Genomic DNA, 24,239 nt, shown 5'->3' with positions numbered 1-24,239 from the left:
TATTCACTAAACATGACACATACGTATAGGTTAGGGTCACAGCAGGAAAGAGTCACTTGAAAAGGGGTGCCTGGGTGGCTCAGTTGGTTAAGCGACTGCCTTCAGCTCAGGTCATGATCCTGGAGTCCCGGGATCGAGTCCCGCATCAGGCTCCCTGCTCGGCAGGGAGTCTGCTTCTCCCTCTGACCCTCCCCCCTATCATGTGCTCTCTCTCTCTCATTCTCTCTGTCTCAAATAAATAAATAAAATCTTTAAAAAAAAAAAGAGAGTCACTTGAAAAGCATGATAAAAAGGTTTAATGAAGGGACTATTTTTTAAAGGCATAGACAGGATAAAGGGAAATCAACAGGGTTGATGAAATTCCAGGACCTTGCAGCAACAGAAAACTGTCACTATTTCCAGGCCTGAAGGCGCAAGATGTGGGAACAGTTAATGCAAACTGTCAAGATCTAGAGCTATAGGGGAGTCAGATGACAAGATTTTGTGAGATAGAGAAATACAGCTATTGCCAAATTATGGCTCAACAGGGCCCATATTTCTCGCTTCCACTATCCAGTCTCATTCTCTCTCATTGGCTGAGCTCAATAGGAAGCTAGATTACAGGGGAACCTGGTGATGCAGTCCACAAAGACGTAGAGCATGGTGAAGAGTGGAAAGTGGTTCTGTAATGGCTAGTGGAGTATATATAGCATACCATATTATCCTAATACCTAATAAAAAGTCAGAAAATGTGGTTGCTTTTTTTTTAATTTGAGTATAGTTGACACATAATGTTACATTAGTTTCAGTGATTCGACAAGTTTATACATTATGCTATGTTTGCTGCAAGTGTAGATACCATCTGTCACCATACGTCCCTATTACAATATCATTGACTATATTCCTTATGCTGTGCCTTTTATTTCCGTGATTTATTCATTCCATAACTGGGAGCCTGTATCTTCCACTCCCCTTCATCTCTTTTGCCCAACCCCCACCCACCTCCCCTCTGGCGACCATCAGTTTGTTCTCTGTATTTATGGGTCTGATTCTGCTTTTTGTTTGTTTATTCATTTTTTTTAAGATTCCACTACAAGTGAAATCATATGGTATTTGTCTTTCTTGGTCTAACATATTTCATTTAGCATAAATACCTTCTAAGTCCATCCATGTTGTCTCAAATAGCAAGATGACCTTTTTTATGACTGTGTAATATTTCATTATATATATATTATATATATATATTACATACCATATCTTCCTTACTCATTTGTCTATTGATAGACACTTAGATTGCTTCTATATCTTAGTTACTGTACAAAGTGCTGCAATGAACATAGGGGTGTATGTATCTTTTCAAATTAGTGTTTTATTTTCTTTGTGTAAATACCCAGTAGTGGAATTACTGGATCATATAGTAATTCTATTTTTAAATTTTTGAGGAATCTCCATACTGTTTTCCATAGTAGCTGTACCAATTTACATTCACATCAAGAGTATATGAGGCTTCTTTTTTCTCCACACTTGTTATTTCTTTAACACTTGTTATTTCTTGCCTTTTTGATTTTACCTGTTCTAACAGGTGTAAGATGATATTTGATTGATTTGCATTTCCCTGATGATTAGCTATATTGAACATCTTTTCATGTGTCTGTAGGCTATTTGTATGTCTTCTTTGGAAAAAATGTCTATTCAAGGCTTCTGCCCGTTTTCTTTTAAGATTTATTTATTTATTTATTTGAGAGAGAGAGAGAGAGAGAACGTGTGAGAAGGGGGAGGGGCAGAGGGAGAGGGAGAGAATCTCAAGCAGATTCTCTGCTGAGCATGGCCCAACATGGGGCTCAATCTCACGACCCTGAGATCACGACCTGAGCCAAAACCAAGAGTGAACCCTCAACCGACTGAGACACCCAGGTGTCCCCTTTACCCATTTTTTAATCAGATTTCTTTTTTGGTGTTGAGTTGTATAAGTTCTTTATATATTTTGGACATTAACCCTTTATTGGCTATATCTTTTGCAAATATCTTCTTCCATTCAGTAGGTTGCCTTTTTGTTTTGTTGATGGTTTCCTCTGCTGCACGAAAGTTTTTATTTTGATGCAGTCCCAGTAGTTTTTTTTTTGCTTTTGTTTCCCTTGCTTAGGAGACATATCTAGAAAAATGTTGGTATGACCGATGTCAGAGAAATTAGTGCTTCTGTTCTCCTCTAGGAATTTTATGGTTTCATGTTTCACATTTAGGTCTTTAATCCATTTTGACTCTTCTAGGATTTTTATGGTTTCATGTCTCACATTTAGGTTTTTAATCCATTTTGAATTTATTTTTGTGTATGGTGTTAAAGGTGGTCCAGTGTCATTCTTTTGCATGTGGCTGTCCAGTTCTCCCAGTATCATTTATTGAGGAAATGGTTGCTTTTTAAAAATTGATATGATAAATAGTTCTAGGAAAGAAAGAATACTGAAATGAAAATGAACTGCTCTCTCTTCTATTAACCCAATCTCAAATGAGATGAGAATTTTGAAAAGAACATGAAAAGTTTGAATTGTCTTGCTCATGGGATTACTGTTAGATTTTGTTTTATAAAATTAGGAAAGTTTATTTCTGTGAAGACTGTGCTCAAGAGTTATGGTAAATCAGAAAAATATATTTTTTTATACATTTATAGAGAGCTTAATGATATTTTCAAACAATTCTAGAAGAAATTGTTGATATATCTTTATCTGACTATTTTAACACTTAAATGTGCTAGCCCATATTAGTTGCTTTTTCACGAGAGAGTGTACTGGTTCAAGGTCACTTCAAATGTGAGAGCTGAGCTAGAAAGCTCTTTTTTCTGCTATTGCTCTCTAGCAATTGTTCAGTAAAAATAATGACGGCAAAACACTTCCCTCTAAAAACTTTCCTTGGAGGTAGAAATATTCCCAATTTACATTTATATACATTTGTATTCAAAACACAAATGTCTTAATGTTTAGAAGTAATCATATTGTAGAAAATTATAAAATGCATTTGGGTTATGCCAATTATATGGAGTTTGCCTTTAAAAAAGCTGGGGGTGTCTGGGTGGCTCAGTCGTTAAGCATCTGCCTTCTGCTCAGCTCATGATTCCAGGGTCCTGGGACTGAGCCCCTCATCAGGTTCCCTGCCTGACAGGAAACCTGATTCTCCCTCTCCTACGCCCCCTGCTTGTGTTCCTGCTCTCGCTATCTTTCTCTCTGTCAAATAAAAAAATATATAAAATAGCTGAATACAAATTCAATTTAGTAAGCAGGTTTTAATTGGAGAGGATCATAGATAATAGTATTTCTTCCTTCTTTCTTGGGAAGACATGGAGAAAAGTACTTAAGTCGAACTAGGAAGAGCAAACTATTACTTTCCTGGTGGAAGGAAAAACAAAGTAAAAATAGTTTAGCAAAAGATATGTGATATTGTAATTATAATAATATGTCCCTACACTTAACATGAAAGAAACTTCAAAAATTGAAAAATTTTGATTTGAAAGGTATAGTATTATTGTTTGTTCGTTTGGTTAGAGTCCTATGTAAATGGATTTAAGATGTGATTTCTGTGTGACTTAGTTCCTGTTACTGTTTCAGGGCCATAGTTTGTATCAGTGTTTTTCAAATTGCAGGTCACAGCTCATTTTTAAGTACTGAAATAAATTTAAAGGATAGTGACTAGGATTTTTAAATGAAATAGAATACCCTGGAATAGAAAATATCATACTGCATTGTTTATAGTTAGAATAAATGTTGGAAATCGGAGGGGGAGATGAACCATGAGAGACTATGGACTCTGAGAAACAAACTGAGGGTTCTAGAGGGGAAGGGGGTGGGAGGATGGGTTAGCCTGGTGATGGGTATTAAAGAGGGCACGTACTGAATGGAGCACTGGGTGCTATATGCAAACAATGAATCACGGAACACTACATCAAAACTAATGATGTAATGTATGGTGATTAACATAACATAATAAAAAAAAGAATAAAGGTTGGTTTGTGAAAGTTTTGTTTTGTTTACATATATATAAATATGTGACTGTGTTGAATGTATATTTCTCACCATGGGTCATCCCCCCCAACACACAAATTTTAAAACATTGTTTTATACTATTTACTGGAATAAATCATCTTATAAATGTTCACCCAATAGTGTAACAAAGGTCAATTGTATTGAGAGGCAATATAATAGATTTATGTGTTCTCTCTCTACATGGTGATAAAATTTGTTCTGAGTGAGTAAATACATATGGACATTAGGGTACATTACTGTATTTGATGTTCAACGGATCCAAAAAGGGACAGTAAAAAGTGAAATAAAAATTTTCTTACTGGTGTATTTGGGATTATTGCACAGCCTGGATTCTCTTCATCACACCCATGTTTACTCGCTCTTGGTAATAAGGAGGAAGGGAAGTACTCTATTAAAAATTCTTTAATAATATTGAAATAAACTTTTGAACTATAACCAAAGTAGAGGAATTTCAGTATATGTATTGGTATTAAGTTGTATCTTGGGAATTTTCAGGATAAAAGATCATGCACTTGATGTTTCTATGGCCTATCTGGAGAGTATTTAAAGTTAGATAAAATGCAAAACTGTTAAATTCATATTCTAGTTTCAAGTTCTTTTTTTTTAATCAATGAAACATTAAAATTAGGGCACTTCTACTTGTAATTCATATTGTAATTAAATAATCAACTATTTCCTATTTAGATTCCACTTCTACTTCTGCTGCAAAATTTCCTTTTATCTCAATATCCTAACATTAGCTACTGTGTAGAATTATCTTTTGTGTGTGGACAGTTTATATGCCATATAAAAATAAGGAGAAAAACCATTTTGTATAAGTTGAAAATTGATTCAGGCCCTTGAAATAAGAATTAAATATTTTACTGTATAGGGGGAAACATCGTCTTTATATTCTATATAAACCTTTCCATTTTGCAATTGTTTTAAGAGGCTGCCATTATGAGATATAGTGGAATAGTGCTTCTTCTGACCTCTGAACATGGATGCATGACTTAGCTTTTGGCATTCTTCCTAATAACACTCCAGAGGGCAGAGATACATTCCAATGTGACATATATTTGAATATGTCCTGTACATAAGATAAATGTGATTTGTAAATGAATCAAGAATAGATTGTAAAGAGGCTGAAACTTGCATTTGTCTGGTTCAGGAAAATTATATAAATATATAATTCTGTAGTTTTTTTTCTATTGCTATTTTGCTCAGACCAACAGATTTTTTAAAAAAGATTTTATTTTTTTTATTTTTGCGAGAGAAAGAGAGAGAGAGTGAGCACAGGCGGGGGGTGGGGGCAGGTTCAGAGGGAGAAACAGGCTCGCTGTTGACTTAGCAGGGTGTCCAGTGCGGGACTTGATCCCAGGACCCTGGGATCATGACCTGAGCTGAAGGCAACCACTTAACTGACTGAGCCACCCAGGTGCCCAGACCAACAGATTTTGAAAACTTTGCTAAACACAAGAGCAGTAGGCTCAGAATCCTATCTCAATTTTCATTTGTTCCTTCATTTGTAGTATAGGTTTCTTTCACTCTGATTTCAGACACTTTGCCCTGACCTGTCTCAGCAAATGTCTGAAAGACACAGGACTATAGGGTATAAAACATGTTATTCTACTTATGTTTTGCTGCTTGTGAGGCACCTAAGAGCTGATATTTCTAGGTTGAAATATGTCTGTAGTCGGTAATCCTACAGTTGACAATACTGATTTGTAAGACACGGAGGCCAAATCTTTATCAAGATTATGCCTGGGAATTAAAAACCTTTCAAAGAAGAAAGAGAAATCTATACTTTTTCTGCTAGTCAAATACTAGAACAGGCTTAGAAATAGATGTTGGAAGATTCATTCATCTTCAATCTACCTTTTCATTTCTCCTTTGTGTTCAGTGTTCACTTTTTTTTTTTTAAGATTTTATTTATTTATTTGACAGAGAGAGAGACAGCGAGAGAGGGAACACAAGCAGGGGGAGTGGGAGAGGGAGAAGCAGTCTTCCCACGGAGCAGGGAGCCCGATGCAGGGCTCAATCCCAGGACCCTGGGATCATGACCTGAGCCAAAGGCAGATGCTTAACGACTGAGCCACCCAGGCGCCCCTCAGTGTTCACTTTTAAGGCAGTTTTTACATAGGTGCTCGCAATCAAAAAAATTTGGAAATAATCTGTATTTCACTTTGTTCAGTATTTTGTATCTTGTTCATTCCTGTGTGGTTAAATGGATTATACTTATCCCTCCCCCATTATTTTATTGAGTACCAAATGAGTGAGTGTATTGTTTTGAGCATATGTACAATGTTAAGAAGAGAGTCTCCATCCAGCCATTCTAAATAAGTAAGATATACATATGTATATACATACTGAATGAAGGTTTAATGTATATGATTATAATTAAAAGTTTAGTTTGAATAAAATGTATTATACTGAAGCAAAGTAATAAAAATTGTAGTTTACCTAATAATTGCTACTAATTGCTTTCAAGAGATTAGATCCCCCCAACCTCATTTTAAATGGCAGTGGAATTACTTCACTTTGCCACAGCATTAGTAGTGTTAATACTAATGATTTCCGTATTTTCCTTGTATAGTTCAAAATGTCATCTTGTTAACAAGAATTCTTTATCAGAGATAAAAATGCATGTTACTAAATTGTCAGGATAACTGTTTTCTGTTTTTCATTTCATTAACAAATGATGGCAACTGGAATGTATGACTACCTTTGATTTCATGGAAAATCAAATGACATTCCTTCTCCCCAGTATGTGGTCAATTTAATTTTAGTCTCTTTCTTTTTAAACTAACACTTGATAATCAAATAGAATAGTTGTGCACAAGTAGGTTTAAGTGATTGAATTAAACCCCTAAAATACTAGATTATATTATTGTTTATTCTCTGAAGTTAAGAGAATATATGTACAGTAGTCCACTTTTACCTGTGGTTTTGTTCTCTATGGTTTCATTGACCTGAGGTCAACCATGGCCAGGAAGCAGATGATCTCCCTTCTGACATACCATCAGAAGGTCGATAGTAGCCTAATGCTATGTTACAGTGCCTACATTATTCCCTCACTTCATCTGATCACATAGGCATTTTATCATCTCATATCATTATAAAAAGGGTGAGTATAGTACAATAAGATATTTTGAGAGAGAGAGAGAACACATTCACATAACTTATTACAGCATATTGTTTTAAGTGTTCTATTTCATTATTATTATTGTTAACCTCTTACTGTGCCTAATTTAAATATTATACTTTATCATAAGTATATATGTTTAGCAAAAAACGTAGTTTATATAGTGTTTGGTACTATCTGCGATTTCAGGCATCCACAGGGGGCCTTGGAAAGTATCCCCATGGATAAAGAGGAACTACTGTAATATCATTTAATCTTCTTTCTTCCCATTCTACAGAGAAATGATGAAGAGGCAGTTGTGGATAGAGGTGGAACTCGTTCTATTCTCAAAACACACTTTGAGAAAGAAGATTTAGAAGGTAAGACCTTTTTCCCCCCTTGGGATAGGTTTTGTTATGCTTTCTTAAAGTTTTCAAAGAAACTTCGAAGAAAAATCTTAAAGATTTCAAAGAGAAATATGAAATTTGTCACAATCTGGAGAAATGCATATGTTGATAATCAGAGTAATGGTGGTGGTGGTGAGTTGTGGATATGATTGCTTTGATGCAGCCTAAAATGCCAACAGGAAGACCTACAAACATTCATCCAACAGACATTTATTGAACCTCTACTATCTTCCAGGCTCTGTGTTGTGTGCCAGTCTTTCAATAATTATTGCTTCAGGAATTACCATCAGTGGGGGAAATCTATGACAGACCAACATATTAGGTGCTACATGAGAGGGGAGAATAGGACAGGAAGGGCATCTAATCCAGCCTATGCTGTCAGACGAGGCTGTCCTGGAAGAGAGTTAAAGACAACTGGCATTCGAGTTTTACTCAGATATATATGAGAGAGAGGTGGTGGCACCATTTGTCTATGTTCTTTTCAATAGGAAGAAAGTCAGATAAGTCAACCGGGAGGTGGTGTGATCTAGTAGTTAAGTGTATGGGATCTGAAACTGCACTGGATTCAAATACCAGTTCTGCCCCTTATGTGCTATGGAAACTTCAGCCAGTTAATTTCTCTGCACCTCAGTTTTCTCAGTTGTTAAGATAAGGACAACAGTGAAATAAGTCAAGCAGAGAAAGTCAATTATCATATGGTTTCGCTTATTTGTGGAACATAAGGAATAGCATGGAGGACATTAGGAGTAGGAAGGGAAAAATGAAGGGGGGGTGGAAATCAGAGGGGGAGACGAACCATGAGAGACGATGGACTCTGAGAAACAAACTGAGGGTTCTAGAGGGGAGGGGGGTGGGGGGATGGGTTAGCCCAGTGATGGGTATTAAGGAGGGCACGTACTGCATGGAGCACTGGGTGTTATACGAAAACAATGAATCGTGGATCACTACATCAAACACTAATGTGTATTATATGGTGACTAACATAACATAATAAAATTAAAAAATAATGTAGTTGGACTCTCCCTAATTCTACAAGGGGCAACTGAGAGGAAGAGAAGGGGCATGATGGGCCCAAGGTCACTCAGGCAGCTGGTGGCAGAACTCAGACCATAATCAGGGTCTTTTCCAGATGTAGTCCACTTCCGTGTCCCCCCAAACTGAGGGAATTTGGCAGAGGTGGCACCAGGTAAGATTAGTGAGGCACTACCTTCTAGAGTAAAATGTAAAGGGGCACGAAGATACTTGCAATCAAGATCAATACTTGAATTTTTTTAGATCAGCAAACTACAGCTTGTGCAGCCAACCATTTTGTAAATAAGGTTTTTTTGAAAAAAAGAGATAACAGTGGCCAAGATATGGAAGCAACCTAACTGTCCATCGATACACGAATGGATAAAGAAGATATCGCACACACACAAATATTACACAGCCATAAAAAAGAATGGGATCTTTCCATTTGTGACAGTATAGATGGACCTAGAGGGTGAAAAGTGAAATAACTCAGACTAAATAAGATATGTTTTCACTCATATGTGGAATCTAAAAAAACAAATGAATAAATAAGCAAACAAAAAGCAGAATCAGAACTGTAAATTTTACAGAGAACAAACTGATGTTTGTGGAGGGGGCAAAATGGGTAAAGGGGAGTGGTAGATATAGGCTTTCAATTATGGAATGAGTAAGTCAAGGAATAAAAGGCACAGAATAGGGAATATAGTCAATGATACCATAATAGCATTGCATGGTGACAGGTGGTAGCTATACGCATAGCATAATGTATAAATTTGTCCGATCATTATGTTATAATTACTGAAACTAACGTAATACTGTGTGTCAACTATGCTCAAATAAAAAAATTTAAATTAAAAAATAAAATAAAATAAGGGTAACAATGGAATGTATTTCATAAAGTTTTTATAAGAATTAAGGGAAAAATACTTAGAATAGTACCTGGCATAAGACTTACATAAATCTTGACAGTTACTACTGAACCACAATTTAATGTATACACATCATTGCTTCATTTTAATTTTTAACCAGAAATTATTATTAGTGGGATACAAGGTATATGATATCTTTCATCTTTTGGTTAAAAAATAAAACCCAGGTAATCTTAAGTAAAAATAATCAGAGATAGTTCTTAATAATCCACCACAGCTAAGTAAGGAGCATTCATCCTAAGAATTGTCAGGTAACTAATTAAATTACAGTGGAATTCATAGTTCTTAGGTCTTATGTTTAGCTACAACAATTAAACAACAGGAGAATTGATATAATATTTAGAGTAAACTTTCAACAACTATACCTACTTAGTACCTGACGTTTTGCTTGGTGCACGGAAATATGCAGGTCCAGGAAGGTTATACTTACTGGGTGGGCATAGAGATTTGCTATGCTATCCATATGCATTATATAAATTTAAGGGAGCAGAAACTTGAAAAATCTAAACTGATAATGGAGACTATAAAGATAATTTCTCCTTGGATTTGAAATGCCATTATATTACATTTTTTCCCCAGCAGCTATTTACCTTCTTACTTAGGTCATGTCATGGCTTAAGCTATACTTGTATTCAGTAAGCACATGTAAGAAAACCCAATAAAGCAAGAAGTTATTCTAAAAACATAATCGCAGGAAAAAGCCATCTTGGGTTTAAAGATTGTGATGGATAATCTGCACACAGATTACTGAAAGTTAACAATGGATAATTTATAAATAATTACAATAAAATACTGAATTTTCCCTTTGGTTGGAAAATACATAGTACAAAAATAGGATTTAATATGTTTATTCTAATTATTATATCAACGTGTATTACATACATTTTCTCTTACTAGGCATGGTACTCAGGTGAGGGTGTATGATGCTTATTAAAATAGATTTCTGATTGGCAAACACAACTGGATAAGTCAGATTTTGTTCTGTTTATTGATGTCTATAGTGGGCATTTTAATCCCAGAAGTGAATAATTGTCGCTAAGCACTAAGTCACTGGCGATTAAAATTAACATCATAGAATGCAAATCTAACATTACATTTTAGAATTTTGAACTAAAATAGGAAAAACGTATTTATTTTGACTTTCTCGGTATTTGTTCTGCTCCCAGACCATACTAAGTGGATAAACATCCTAGCATCTGAGGATGCTATCCAGGATTCTGCTATGATGCACACAAAGAATTAATAGATCTGTTAGTGGTTCCTAGATTGATTACTCTGAATCAGAAAATAATGCAGGGACAATGTGTTGAATGTCATGATTCAGGAAAAATCAACTGACAGCATAATATAAAATGGGTAAAGGGGAGAGTGCCAGTTAGAAAGACAGCATTGCGGAGTGTAATGTGGGCAGGAGTTCCACATTTTAAGAACTCTTTGGTTAATGTGTATAAAACATACACATAGATATTTATTTTAATAAAATAGAGTTAGGAATTGCTGTTTAAGAAAAACACACATTTTATAAAGTCTTCCTTCAATTAAGATTTTAAATTTGAAAATTAGTGTTTACGGGACTTAATGGATATATAAGAATTATTAATAGCTAATAGAATTATGAGTATAATTTAACATCCTGTGCACAGCTTGTAGAAATGCTAGGTGGTTAAAAATATCTATAAAGTCTCAGGTAAATATGTTTAATGGAAAATGATCACTTGACCAATATCAACAGCTTGGTATAGTATATTAGTTAATGCATTCACGTATATTATACATTCGGATGAATAGTATGTCAAATGTATAATTTCTCCCTTCAAACCTATTTATGTTTTTGTTTTACATGTATCTTTACCATATCCTTTTTTTTCCTGTTACCTAAAATCAAGAACATAGAATTTTGTTAGATTCTGTTCACCTCCTGTATTTCTGTATCATACAGTTAGTAAATTCTCTGAATCTATCTCAGGGGCGTCTCTTCTCATTTCTTCCCTTTCATTCCCACTGCCACTGCTCTAGTTCTTTCCCTGTCTGTATACTGTGTGCTCTCTTTCCCACAATCCGCCCTCCTTAAAACTGTTAGTGTTCTTTCTAAGCCTATTTCTGCTTCCTATGGTAAAAAGTAGTGAGCGGCATTGGATCCCTATAATTAGACCAAGTCAGGATTGTGAGTGGAACAAAAATTGTTGAGGTTAACCAATTTTTATTTTTGGTCTCTCATGTCCATGTAGGATTACTACTGTACAAAGTATAAGATTACAAAAGGAGAAATGCATTAATCCCCTTGAAACTCTTTCTTCTACTTGCCCTTTAACACATGTGTAGTGGACAGAGTGGCCAGATAAAATAGACAATACTCAGTTATATTTGAAATTTACGTAAGTAATGAGTATCTTTTCAGTATAGGTATGCCATGCAGTATTTTTATTTATTGCTTTTTACTTGCCAAATCCAGGAACCTTAGTAGTGGATGTTACCAGGAACCACCAAAATCCCCTCTTAAGGTGCTTATTTCCCCAGTTGCCGTGGCTGTTGCCTGCTTTGCCCCACGGCCGAGCTCCTCCCCAGAAATTTCCTTCAGCTGAAAGGAGCTGCCTCTTGCTATGGGAGCTGCCTCCCCTGGGGCACACTGAATTCAATGAAGAAAGAGAGTAAGGGCCCGGCCCCTTTGCCTCAATGCGTTACAACTCTGAAGGGTGGTCTCAGCTTCAAAGCCCCCTGTGGAATCAGCGGAGGCTTTTACTGCAACTGTACCATAATTAAACTTCTTCCTCTACCAAATGCTGCTGCCGGTATTTCTGCACAGGTGTTATTGCTGACAGCTTTCTTCACTAAACTCTCTGAACACAGATCTCTGTCTCAGAGTCTGTAGGCTGAGGAACCTGACTCACTCATTCATCATTTTCCTGCTCCCTGAACAGTACCAGTAGACATACATACTTGGTAACTGGCAGGACATCCACCTTACATTGGTGTCTTAGCCTATGAGGCTAAGAACTATCCTGTCGTAGTGGGAGAGAAGGCTCCCAAACTACTTGCCTTGGCCATGAGAGTATATGAAAATCAGTATTGCATGTGACAGAAAGTGGCAGAGATTAGTGTCATCTGTATTTATTTGTTTGTTTGTTTGTTTGTTTTTTAGAGTGAGAAAGAGAGAGCATGAGCAGAGAGAGGGGTTAGAGGGAGAGAGAGACTCCCAAGCAGACTCCCCGCTGAGCAGGAGCCCGATGCGGGGCTCAATACAATGACCCTGAGATCATGACCTGAGCCGAAATCAAGAGTCGGATGCCCAACCGACTGTGCCACCCAGGTGCCCCTAGTGTCATCTTTAAAGACCTAAAGTATATGCCAGTCTGGCTATTGCAGAAATTGTCAAATCATAGAGGATGGTAGTGGGTGACTGCGAACTCAGCCAAGTGGTAGCATCAGTTGCAACTGCTCTGTCAGAAATGGAATCTTAGAGCAGGTTAACATGGCCTCAAGTATGTGGTGTGCAGCTCTTGATCTGGTAAATGCCCTTTTTCCTATTACTATCAAGAAGGACTACCAGAAGTATAACGATATACATGTATGGTCTTGCTCCAAAGCTGTGTTAAGTCTCCTACCCTTTGTCATAATAGAGTCCAAAAAGACTTGAACTGAGTGGATACTCTACAGAACATTACATTGTTTCATTGTATCGACAAAATGAACAAGAAGTGGCAAGTATGTTGGTGGCCTTGATAAGACAGATGGGTTCCAGAGTCTGTTTCCAGCGAACCTGTTGAAAGGACAATATGAGAGTGTCAACACTCTACTGAGTCTGAAACTCCATGATGGATGGATGGATAGGTGGGATCAGTTTCCACAGGCACAATAAAAGTAACCAACTGCCCCTTCAGTTACTCTTACTCACCTTGATTCTCTCTTCATGGTCCACCCTGGTCCTGCTTTTTTTCCCAATTGATGCCTACACTTTCTAAAGATTTAATAATTTTTTTTTCAGATAGGACCATTGTTGTATCTTCTGCAAGTGTAAGAATAAATTAATGGCAAACCTCTAAAAGTAGCATGTCCTGTTAATAACTAGATGATAATAAAGAGAAGAAAGTTTAGCAGCTAAAGATGACATGCTATTATTTTAGTAATTTTGACTGAACTGATCAATTTCCAGTCAAGGCAATACTACCAACAACTGGATTGTCTTTTGCTAAAATTTTTTAAAATGCTTTTTTCTTGCTAAAAAAAAGCATAACATAGAATTTACCATTTAATCATTTCTAAGTATACAGTTCAGTAGTGTTAAGTATATTCACATTGTTATGTAACCAATCTTCAAAACTTTTTCATCTTGGAAAACGGAAACTTTATTCACATTAAGCAACTCTCCCATTTGTTCCCCACCCTATCCTGTAACAAGCACCATTCTATCTTCTGTTTCTGTGAGTACGACTACTTTAGAGACCACATGTAATTGCAATCATTCAGTATTTGTCTTTTTGTGACTGGTTTATTTCATAGCATAATGTCTTCAAGGTTCATCCGTGTTTTAGCATGTTAGACTTTATATTCTTTTTAAGGTTATAATACTCCATTATATGTATGTACTACATTTTGTTTATCCGTTCATCTGTTGATGGACATCGTTGCTCTTTATCTCTTGGCTAAGGTGAATGGTGCTGTTATGAACATGGGTATGCAAATATTTCTTTGAAATCCTGCTTTCAAGTCTTTTTAAATATATAGCCATAAGTGGATTGCTGGATCATGAAGTAATTCCATTTTTAATTTTTAGAAGAACTGCCATACTGTTTTCCATAGCAATTCACAATTTTACATTTTCACCAAGAGTGCACAAGGGTTCCAATTTCTCCACATGCTTGTTAAAACTTATGATTTTCTGTTTGCTTATTTGTTTGTTTTTAATAAGCAGCCTTCCTCATGAGTATGAAGTGATATCTCATTGTGGTTTTGACTTGCATTTTCCTAATAATTAGTGATATTGAGCATCTTCTCATATGCTTGTTGGCCGTTTGTTCATCATTTTTGGAGAGATGTCTGTTCAAGTCCTTTGCCCATTGTTTAATTGGGTGTTTTGTTGTTGTTCTTGAGTTGTATGAATTCTTTATATATCTTAGATATTAACCCCATATCAGATATATGATTTAGAAATATTTTCTCCCATTCCATTGGTTGCCTTTTCACTCTGTTGATTTTGTCCTTTCATACACAGAAAATTTTAATTTTTATGTAGTCTAACTTGTCTAGTTTTACTTTTGTTGCCTTTGCTTTTGGTGTCATATACAGGAAATCCTCATCAAATCCAATGTCATAAAGTTTTTCCCTATGTTTCCTCTAATTTGTAGTTTTGGGTGTTACATTTAGGTCTCTGATCCGTTTTGAGATAATTTTGTATATGGTGTAGAATGCTTGCACTTTTGCCTTTCATATTTCTTTGTTGCCTAACATTCCACCTATTGCTCCTCACAGGTTAAATATTTCCCTAAATCACTGAAACACAAAGAACCTATTTAGTGAGAGACTATTGTTTTCCATATTTTTAGCAAGTATTTCTATTTTTCTATAGTCTGAGAACATAGAAGACACAGTAAAACCTCAGGGATATTATTCTATTCTGTTTAAGGCCTTTTGGATTGCCCCAAATTGGGGCCTTCCCATCTCCACCATTTGCTAGTGATTTCCTTCCACACAGAAATAGAATGCCCATTCTTCCCGTCCATTAGTGTTACCTGATCCCTCCTAGAAGAATAATTATTTTCTTCCTTCACACCTCTGAGTTTACATCTTTTTTTATATTATTGTTATGTATATGTATATATATATATTTTTTTTTGAGAGAGAGAGAGAGAGCGAGCACATGAACGGTGGGGGGGGGAAGGGCAGAGGAAGAGGGAGAGAGAGAGAATCTTAAGCAGGCTCCATGCTTAGTGTGAGCCCGACGTGGGGCTTGATCTCATAACCCTGAGATCATGACCTGAGCTGAAATCAAGAGTCAACCGCTTAACCAACTGAGCCACTCAGGCACCCCATGTATATATTTCTTACCATTTTTATTATAAGCTTGTTGAGGGACAAATTGTCATCTTACACATATTTGCTTTCTCCCATGTTATCTAGCACTTTTTCTTGAATTAGATAGGAACTAGGAATGTGTTGCATTGAATCTCGTTTATATGTTATTTAATAATATATCACTAATCATGTAAGAAGTTAAATTTATGTAATGCAATTAGGTGCATAATTAACGCTCATCAAATATTTAATTACCTTTGAATTACATGTAAATACAGAAATTTCTAACTATGTTGCACTGCACTAAGATAAGTCAATCTAGTTACAGTTCAGTGATTTTCAGGAATTCATAAATTTAAAACTTTAACAGAACAGTTAAACTCATCTTTAAATCTTGGCCTACAAGTTAAATCAAAGAGACATTTTCTTTATCCTGTATTGATTTTAGCAGACAGTAAAATACTTTTCACTCAAGGATTTAATAAAGAAAATTATGTCACTATCTTGATATTCTTTTGCTCATTCCATTTGGGGAAAAAAATGGTTTACTAGTTTATTTCCTTTGGGGACCACTTAATAGATTGTGGACCCAAATGCAAAAATAAGATAATGTAAGTAAAGCACCTAGCACAAAGTGATCTTACAACATAGTTCTCTCAATGGTGGTACCCTCCCACTTTCTTCCTTTCACCCCATTCCTGAGCTCTTATGATAACTGAAATGGTTTTCTGACTATAATCATCATAATGTCACAAGTGGTTTCCTCTGAAAAACTAAAGATAATGAGTACAGGTCCTACATTTATTTAGGCACATAGACTAATACTGAAGATTTCAGAAAAAATTAGTCAATATTAAATTTCATTTCCTTATTGAGCAATCTTTGCCACCTGAGCACATTTCATAATGAACTGTTGTATTTTCCCCTGGGTATCCTAAGAATAAGAAACAAATATGAGAATATTGTTTTAAATACTTTTATTTCTAAAATTAACTGTCAGGTGAGCTATACATTATGTTCCATATTTCTTCATTTTAGGCATTTCATGTAATTTGTATATGTGACCCACATCAATATATTTTGATATATAATTTATTTATGATATTTTATCTATTTGAAGTGAGTGGTAACTTGGTAGTTATTTATAATCTGTTTTTATAGTATATTGTAATTCCAAGTAAATTTGAAAGATCTTAAAGTATTTTTTAAAATTTGGTTGTGGTTTGTTTGACCATTTGTCAATAGTTGTAGACACGTGTTTGCATGGGGGCAGTAACATATATTCTAATGTGTATATGTGACTAAGAAATCCTGTAAATTTATGGTTTCATAATTTAGGGGTCCTGATTATACATTTTGCATCCATAGCTTAGGATGTCAGTTTTTTGGTAGCCGATTTTAGAATAAAAGCCCTTGTTGTTAATCTCCCTTCATTATTCCTTGTAAGTCAAGCTCTGTTTAATATGATTTTCTACCATCAAAGATATGGTACAGCATTTAGGGTATTTGCTTTCTTTTTTGAGGGGGGAGGAAGGTATTTGCTTTCTAATGTGACTTAAATATATCATCTGTGAATGAGTAGAATTCTGTGTTTGTGTGTGTATATGTAACATTTTCAATCAATTACTATTTCAGAGATATAATAGATGAAAAGAAATTCCTTTTCATTGTATTAAATATAATCCTATAAATATTAAAAGAAGGAATTTTACAGCAAAGAAAGTATTCCTTTAATCCTTAAATATTTGAATCCTTAAATATTGAAAACTTTGAAGACAGACCACAAATGACCAAAGCTTCTTAGTATATACTACATAGGTTTATATTAATATTATACTTTTGTTTTGCATTTTCCAGACATCTGAGACTTAAGGGTGTTCATTATTTAGTACACAGTTTAATAGTGTGGGAGTAGTACTATTAAGGTGACGTTGTGAAGTAGATGAACTTAGTCTACTTCTTGATTAAATTCTTAAGTCTCTATTTCAGCTGCTAATCTTTCCCCCAGAACTATCCAACTTTATTTATTTATTTTTAAAGATTTATTTATTTATTTTAGAGAGAGAGACAGAGCGTGAGCCGGAGGAGGGGCAAAGGGAGAGGGAGAGGAAGGGAAATCCTCAAGCAGACTCCCTGCTGAAAGTGGAGGCCCACCCCCGCTCAATCTCAGGACCCTGAGATCACGACCTGAGCCAAAATCAAGAGCTTAACTGACTGAGCCACCCAGGTGCTCCGTAGAGTGATCCTACTTTAAAGCTCCTAAGCTGCATGTGATTGCAGCCTCCTCAGGTTGTCGCCTTTCTATAGAGTTATCTCACAGTAGTACACGCAGGGATAGGCTACTGGTCAGTTAGGAACTTTCTAGGGAAGTTGTCATCATTCACCAATATTTAATTAAGTGCTCAATAATTAATTAAGGCCTACAAACACCGAGCCATTGTCTGTTCTATGCTCTTCATTCTCTGAGGAGGTTTAGATATTGGTGCCACCAATAGGGCACTTCAGTCCTACATCCCTTTGGAAAAAAATGTCAGTGGCCACTTTGCACATAAATGTCTACACTAAAATATAAATGGATGTAAATAGGGATAATAATAAGTATTAAATAATAATTGAAAGAGGTGATGCTCTCAATTTTTTGGAGAATGCATACCTATCATTTAGCAGTACTATATCACTGCTACCTTAACAGAATTAATTCCATTTGGGTACCAGTATGCTGAGTATTTTTTTGAATGCTCTCTTATATTTTCTCCCAGTAACCTTGTTTATTTCTGCATTCTATCTTCCCACTTTCCTGGCTGCCTAGTCGTTCCTACTACCTTTAACGTATCAGAACTGCTGAAAGCACAATGAAAAAAATCGATTCTCTTTCCTTCCTTTCTCCATCATTTCTACCCCTTAATGAGCTTCAGGTGGAATGATAATAAAGGAAACAAAATAATTGAAATTGTGATTAGAAGAAAGTAAAATTTTAATTTTCTGCTGGTAAATTAAGCTTTTGTCTCTGAGGCAGGAAGATTATGAATATTCCATTTCATTACTTTCTTTTTTTTTTTAAGATTTTATTTATTTATTTGACAGCGAGAGAGGCAGTGAGAGAGGGAACACAAGCAGGGGGAGTGGGAGGGGGTGAAGGAGGCTTCCCGCTGAGCAGGGAGCCCGACATGGGGCTTGATCCCAGGACGCTGGGATCATGACCTGAGCCGAAGGCAGACACTTAGCGACTGAGCCATCCAGGCGCCCCTCCTTTTGACTACTTTCAAAACTGCTTCTGAATTACCTTAGGAGCATTTGTAATAAAAGTATTACAGTCTTATTAGCAAAGGGATTTCTAATTTCTAGCTAAATTACTTAGAATTATGCCTATTTTTTCCTTTGTAGATCAGGTTTTTTTCTTGTGAAGACAATTGCCATGATTTAATTAGACGACAATATAGCACAAAAGCATTTTATGACATCACAGTGATTAATACAAAATTATAGTGTCAGCAACACCAATGCAGTTAATAACAGTGATCATGAAAACGAAAGTCTTGTTCAGTAAGTTGAGATAGCAACTGTTTATGTGAATGGCTTATTTCTCTCATGCTAAGATTTATTAATATGTATCCTATCTAACTATTAAAAAGTGCTCTTAATTGCCAACTACAATGGCTCTCTGTCCTCATTCCTTTTGAATTCTCTGTTGCTTTTAGAACTCTGACTATGCCTTAGTTTTTAGACCGCTCTTCTCTCATCTCTCTTCCCTTGGCTGATGATTTTCTCAGATCATGGCTTCCTTGATATTTTTTCTGTTTTACCCACTTGTCCCCTCTTACTCTGCCTGACATTTCTATACTTTTTTTTTTCAAAATTACATTAATTTTATTGTTTTAAAAATTATTAAAATAGGGGCACCAGTTAAGCGTCCATCTCTTGATTTTGGCTCAGGTCATGATCTCAGGGTCATGAGACTGAGCCCCACATTGGGCTCTGTGCTGGGTGTGTAGCCTGCTTAAGATTCTCCCTCTACCTCTCTCCCTGCTCCTCCCCTCCCCAAAATAGATTAAAAAATAAAAATTATTAAAATAATATGTATTCCATTAGAAAAATCCAAGAAATATAAAAAGTATAAAGAAGGCAAACAAACAAAACAACAACCCTGAAAACCCACCACCTAAAAGTAATACTATTAATAGTCTGAGCAGAATAATAATGGAATTAATATTATGAACAGAATATTAGTTAAACCATGTGTCATAAACAGATACATGATTATAACTAAATTATATATAAATGGAATTATGGTACCTTTTAACTTTTAAATTACTCTCATTTCATTAAAAAACATCAAGATCTTTCCATGTTATATAGATACTACTCATATAAATTGCTACTTAGCATTTTATTGAATGGTTGTAACATGCTTTATTTAACTAATTGTTTATCAGTGGAAATTTTGATTATTTCTCATTTTTCTCTTTTAAACAAAGTGGCTATGAACATTATTGTATAGGTATTTCTGTACGTTTGACCTTCCCGATATAATTCACAGAAGCAGAATCACTACCTCAAAAGGTTATTAAATTAAGATTTTGATACATGTTTTTATATTGGCTTCCAGCATGATTGTACTGAAATACACTACCATTAACATAATGTGAGAGGTTCCATCTATTTCTTCAAACCTTTGACAATTACAATTCTCATCTATCTTTGAAATGTTGGTTTCCTTCCACATCTATTCTTGGTTCTTTTTTCCTTCTTATTCTTCATACTTTCCCTGGATGAGTCACTTTCTGGAATATTATTTCCACCTATAGGTCCTGTAGGGGTCTATATGGGCATAACAAAAATGTTCCAGATGTGTCCTGTGGACCTTCATACATTGACTACATCTAAGGTAGACACACTGGAGAAGATGGATTTGACCTCAGGAGAGGTCATCTCATACAAATATTAGTTGAGGAAAATGCTAAGAGAATACTTACAAGGAACATGACTGCTAAATTAAAGTATTCAAAAGATTGTTATATGGAAGATGAAATATATTATCATTTTATCTTCTATGGAAATAGTAGAGTTTCATATAAGGAAAAAATGTATTAAGTTGTTAAAATTGCCCTATTGGATATGGTTACTTAACAGTGTTTAGTTTTAGAAATGTTGAGTTCACTTCTTCAGCTCCTATTTATTTTACATGTTAAAATGAGAGATTTTAATCAGATGATTGCTGAAGAATTTTCCAGCTCTAAATTCTGTGATCTTTAAAGTGAACTTTTAGAGTATGCTCTAAAATATAAATTCCTTGTTAACTTTGCTTAATATTTAAATACCTTGATGTTTTTAAGTTTTCTGACTGAGAAGAAAAGTTCATTAGTTTTAAATTTGAAAAGGAATCCTCATTCTGTATAAATGAAGGGGTTAGAAATGTCCTAAAAGTTATTTAAAACCATAGAAACTTATTTTATACCTCTCTTGAGGAAGAAAGTAATTTGAAGTAATGTGACATCATTATATACCTGATTATACAATTAGTTGCTTGAATTGAAATTTTGAAAAGTTTTATAAGGAAGTATAAGGTGCTAAGAGAGTATACACTGGCAGTTCTGTGTGATACAATTAGGCAGATTTGATAGATCTGATTACATGGTAGCTTAAGAGTTCCCAGAAACAACAGCAGGAAAAGCAAGTGTACACGTACTCCCCAAGCCTTTGTATCACATTCACTGATGTCCCAGAGGTCAAAACAAGTCACACAGCCAAGCCGAGATTCAAGGATTGGGGAATAGATTTCACCTCAGATGGGAGAAACTGCTAAAATATTTGTGGCCATTAAAAAAAATCTACCATGTTATCTCTTATTTGTAAATATCTATACAGAAGTGCCAGGTTTTTTCGTCTTTGCTTTCCAATGTTTTATTACTTCAGTTCTACACTTGAATCCCACCCAACTTTCTTCATGGAAATGTCCTCTTTGTCTTCTCAAGGACTCTTTGTTTTCCCAAGCAAGCCTCTTTGTCCTTAATTACCATAATTCCCAGAATGAGCCACTTTCTACATGTGCACGTGTCTTTTGGATTAACACAACACAAAACTAAATCTGGAATATCTTACAGTTTTACATTTTTGCTCATTTCCTAAACTGTTTCCCTAAAGCAAAGTGGCAGGGCAGTTCAGAAATCATAAATTAATTAAAATGGGTTGGGGAGGTGGGGAGTACCACCTTCGCTTTTGTGTTCATTTTTTAAAGTATCCCAGAACATATGTTGATCTATTTTCTCTCTCTTCCTTACAAAATAAAGCAGCAAACATAAATATTTTAAAATAATGGTGAAATTGATGGGGCACCTGGGTGACTCAGTCAGTTGAGTGACCGACTCTTGATTTCAGCTCAGGTCATGATCTCAGGGTCATGAGATCAAGCCCCACCCAAGTCAGGCCCTGTGCTGAGCACTGAGAATGGATGGAGCCTGCTTAAGATTCTGTCTTTCCCTCTCCCTTTGTTGTATCCCTCCCCCACTCCTGTTTGCATGTTCTCTCTCTCTCTCTCTCTCTCTCTCTCGAAAAATAAATAAATAAATAAAATAATAGTGAAATTGCAAGATTTTGTGATCATAAAAGTATTCTATCCTACCTTATTTTTTCCCCTGCCTTAGCGTGTACCTTACATTATCCCCCAAAATTGCTCCTCTGCTTTTGCACACATTATCCCACTCCGCTGCTAATGTAAAACCTGCTTATTGTTTCAGACTCAAGTCAAGTTCTATCTTCTCCATGAAACTTTCCTTGATTGCTCAAGTTATGGTTGATTTCACTCTAATACAAATTCCTACAGCATTTAATGGCTGATACCACATAAGAACATTAGCTTTAATGCAAATTGGTATTGTTTCCTGCTTTTTATTTGTATTCTAATTTGCATATTTGCTGCTGTTTTCTTCATTGGATTTGAGTCCTCCACAATTGGATAATTATCTTTTAAGTGCAGGGATCATGTCCTCTAAGCATTCCTTATTATCCCCTTTCTTGATTGATTTAAATTCTAGCCTCTCTTTGAACACTGTAAACACCCAACATCAAGCTGTTTTACAATCTACCAGAACTGGGAATTCTCCTGGCTTTTTTTTTTTCGTAGAAAATACATATTATTAGGATCCATTCATTTATTCGAGAAATGCTGAAGCTTATGTTGAGGATTTTCATGTTCCAAGATGAAAAATAACACTGCTATCTCAAGATACAAAGTCATTTAGTTGCTATGTTTTGCTCAAGACAGCGTTATAAACTTATAAAAAGAAGTTTTTTTTTTTTTAAAGATTTTATTTATTTATTTGACAGAGAGATACATAGCGAGAGGGAACACAAGCAGGGGGAGTGGGGGAGGGAGAAGCAGGCCTCCTACCGAGCAGGGAGCCCCATGCGGGGCTCGATGCGGGGCTCGATCCCAGGACCCTGGGATCATGACCCGAGCCAAAGGCAGAAGCTTAACGACTGAGCCACTCAAGCGCCCCCCCCCTTTTTTTTTTTTAATGTCAGAGTAGTAAACTAGTAAATCTCAGACTATGGCTTTTTTGATGAGTAACATTAGCACTTACAAGATTTCAATTTTTTTTGATAGAAGAGTCACAGTCATGTGACCCTTTGTTTTGCAATGATTACAAATATAGCCCTGAGGTCTGGTGACTGTGACCAACACTGGTTTGACACTTTTTTTTCTTTCAGTGAAGCAGTCCAAGAAACAGCAGTGCAATAGCCCATACACACACTCACTCACACCTTCTTGGTCTCTTTCGTACTATTGCTCTCCCTCAGCAGAGAATTTCTGTCGGAATTAGAATTCTTTGATATATTATGATAAATGATGGCTTGTTGTGTTTCCTGACTCTGTTAGAGTCTCCATGGAATTAAAGTTTACATGCTTATTCAGCTTAATGTACTTGACCTTTTCCCATGATTGACACATCTTAATGGCTGTAGCAACTCGGTAATTATGCACCAGCTGTGTTATATTCATTTCACGGAAAAAAAAAAACCAAACCCACAGTTCTCTTCAAGAGTAGGTAGCTTGGCCCCTTCCCTCCTAGCTAAAGAAGAATAGTTTATTAGTATGATTATTAATTATAGTAGGAGTCCATTCCATTCCCAAATACAACTCTAATCTCACTGCATTTGGTAAAAACTCAGAATGCTAGGACCACAGTCACATTGAGTTGTTTCAGTACTGATACCTCTTACATAATGAAAATATCTACAGTAATTTTGTATCTGCTTAGCAAGATTGTATCCACACAATTTAAGTGTCAAAAAACCAGGATTTGTTAGCAAAATTTTACTCAGAAAGCAATGTTACCTTTAATGAACCCTTGTTTTTCTTTTTTTAAATTTTATTGTTACGTTAGTCACCATACAATACATCATTAGTTTTTGATGTAGTGATCCAGGATCCATTGTTTTCATATAACACCCAGTGCTCCAAGAAATACATGCCCTCCTTAATACCCATTACCGGGCTAACCCATCCCCCCGCCCCCCTCCCCTCTAAAACCCTGTTTGTTTCTCAGAGTCTACAGTTTCTCATGGTTCATCTCTCCCTCCGATTTCCCTCCCTTCATTTTTCCCTTCCTTCTCCTAATGTCCTCCATGCTAAATAAGTAAAACCATATGATAATTGATTTTCTCTGCCTGACTTATTTCACTTAGCATAATCTCCTCCAGTCCCATCCATGTTGATGTAAAAGTTGGGTATTCATTATTTCTGATGGCTGAGTAATATTCCATTGTATAT

General features: G+C 35.7%; 1 protein-coding gene across 4 annotated transcripts in view; it reads left to right on the top strand.

The window, feature by feature from the left end:
• SLC4A10 (solute carrier family 4 member 10) overlaps window positions 1-24,239 on the top strand; it is a 283,508-nt gene that overhangs the window by 92,823 nt on the left and 166,446 nt on the right. For all 4 annotated transcript variants that reach the window (XM_081814312.1, XM_081814314.1, XM_081814313.1 and 1 more), the window contains exon 2: window positions 7,412-7,493. In XM_081814312.1, coding sequence (XP_081670438.1) covers window positions 7,412-7,493 — 82 coding nt within the window. The remainder of the gene's footprint in view (window positions 1-7,411; window positions 7,494-24,239) is intronic.

This window comes from Leptonychotes weddellii, chromosome 3 (genome assembly GCF_054177405.1).
Source record: "Leptonychotes weddellii isolate Sample4059 chromosome 3, ASM5417740v2, whole genome shotgun sequence".
Taxonomy (NCBI): Eukaryota; Metazoa; Chordata; class Mammalia; order Carnivora; family Phocidae; genus Leptonychotes; species Leptonychotes weddellii.
The sequence above is the reverse complement of the archived record's forward strand: the minus strand, read 5'-3'. Positions and strand labels throughout refer to the sequence as shown.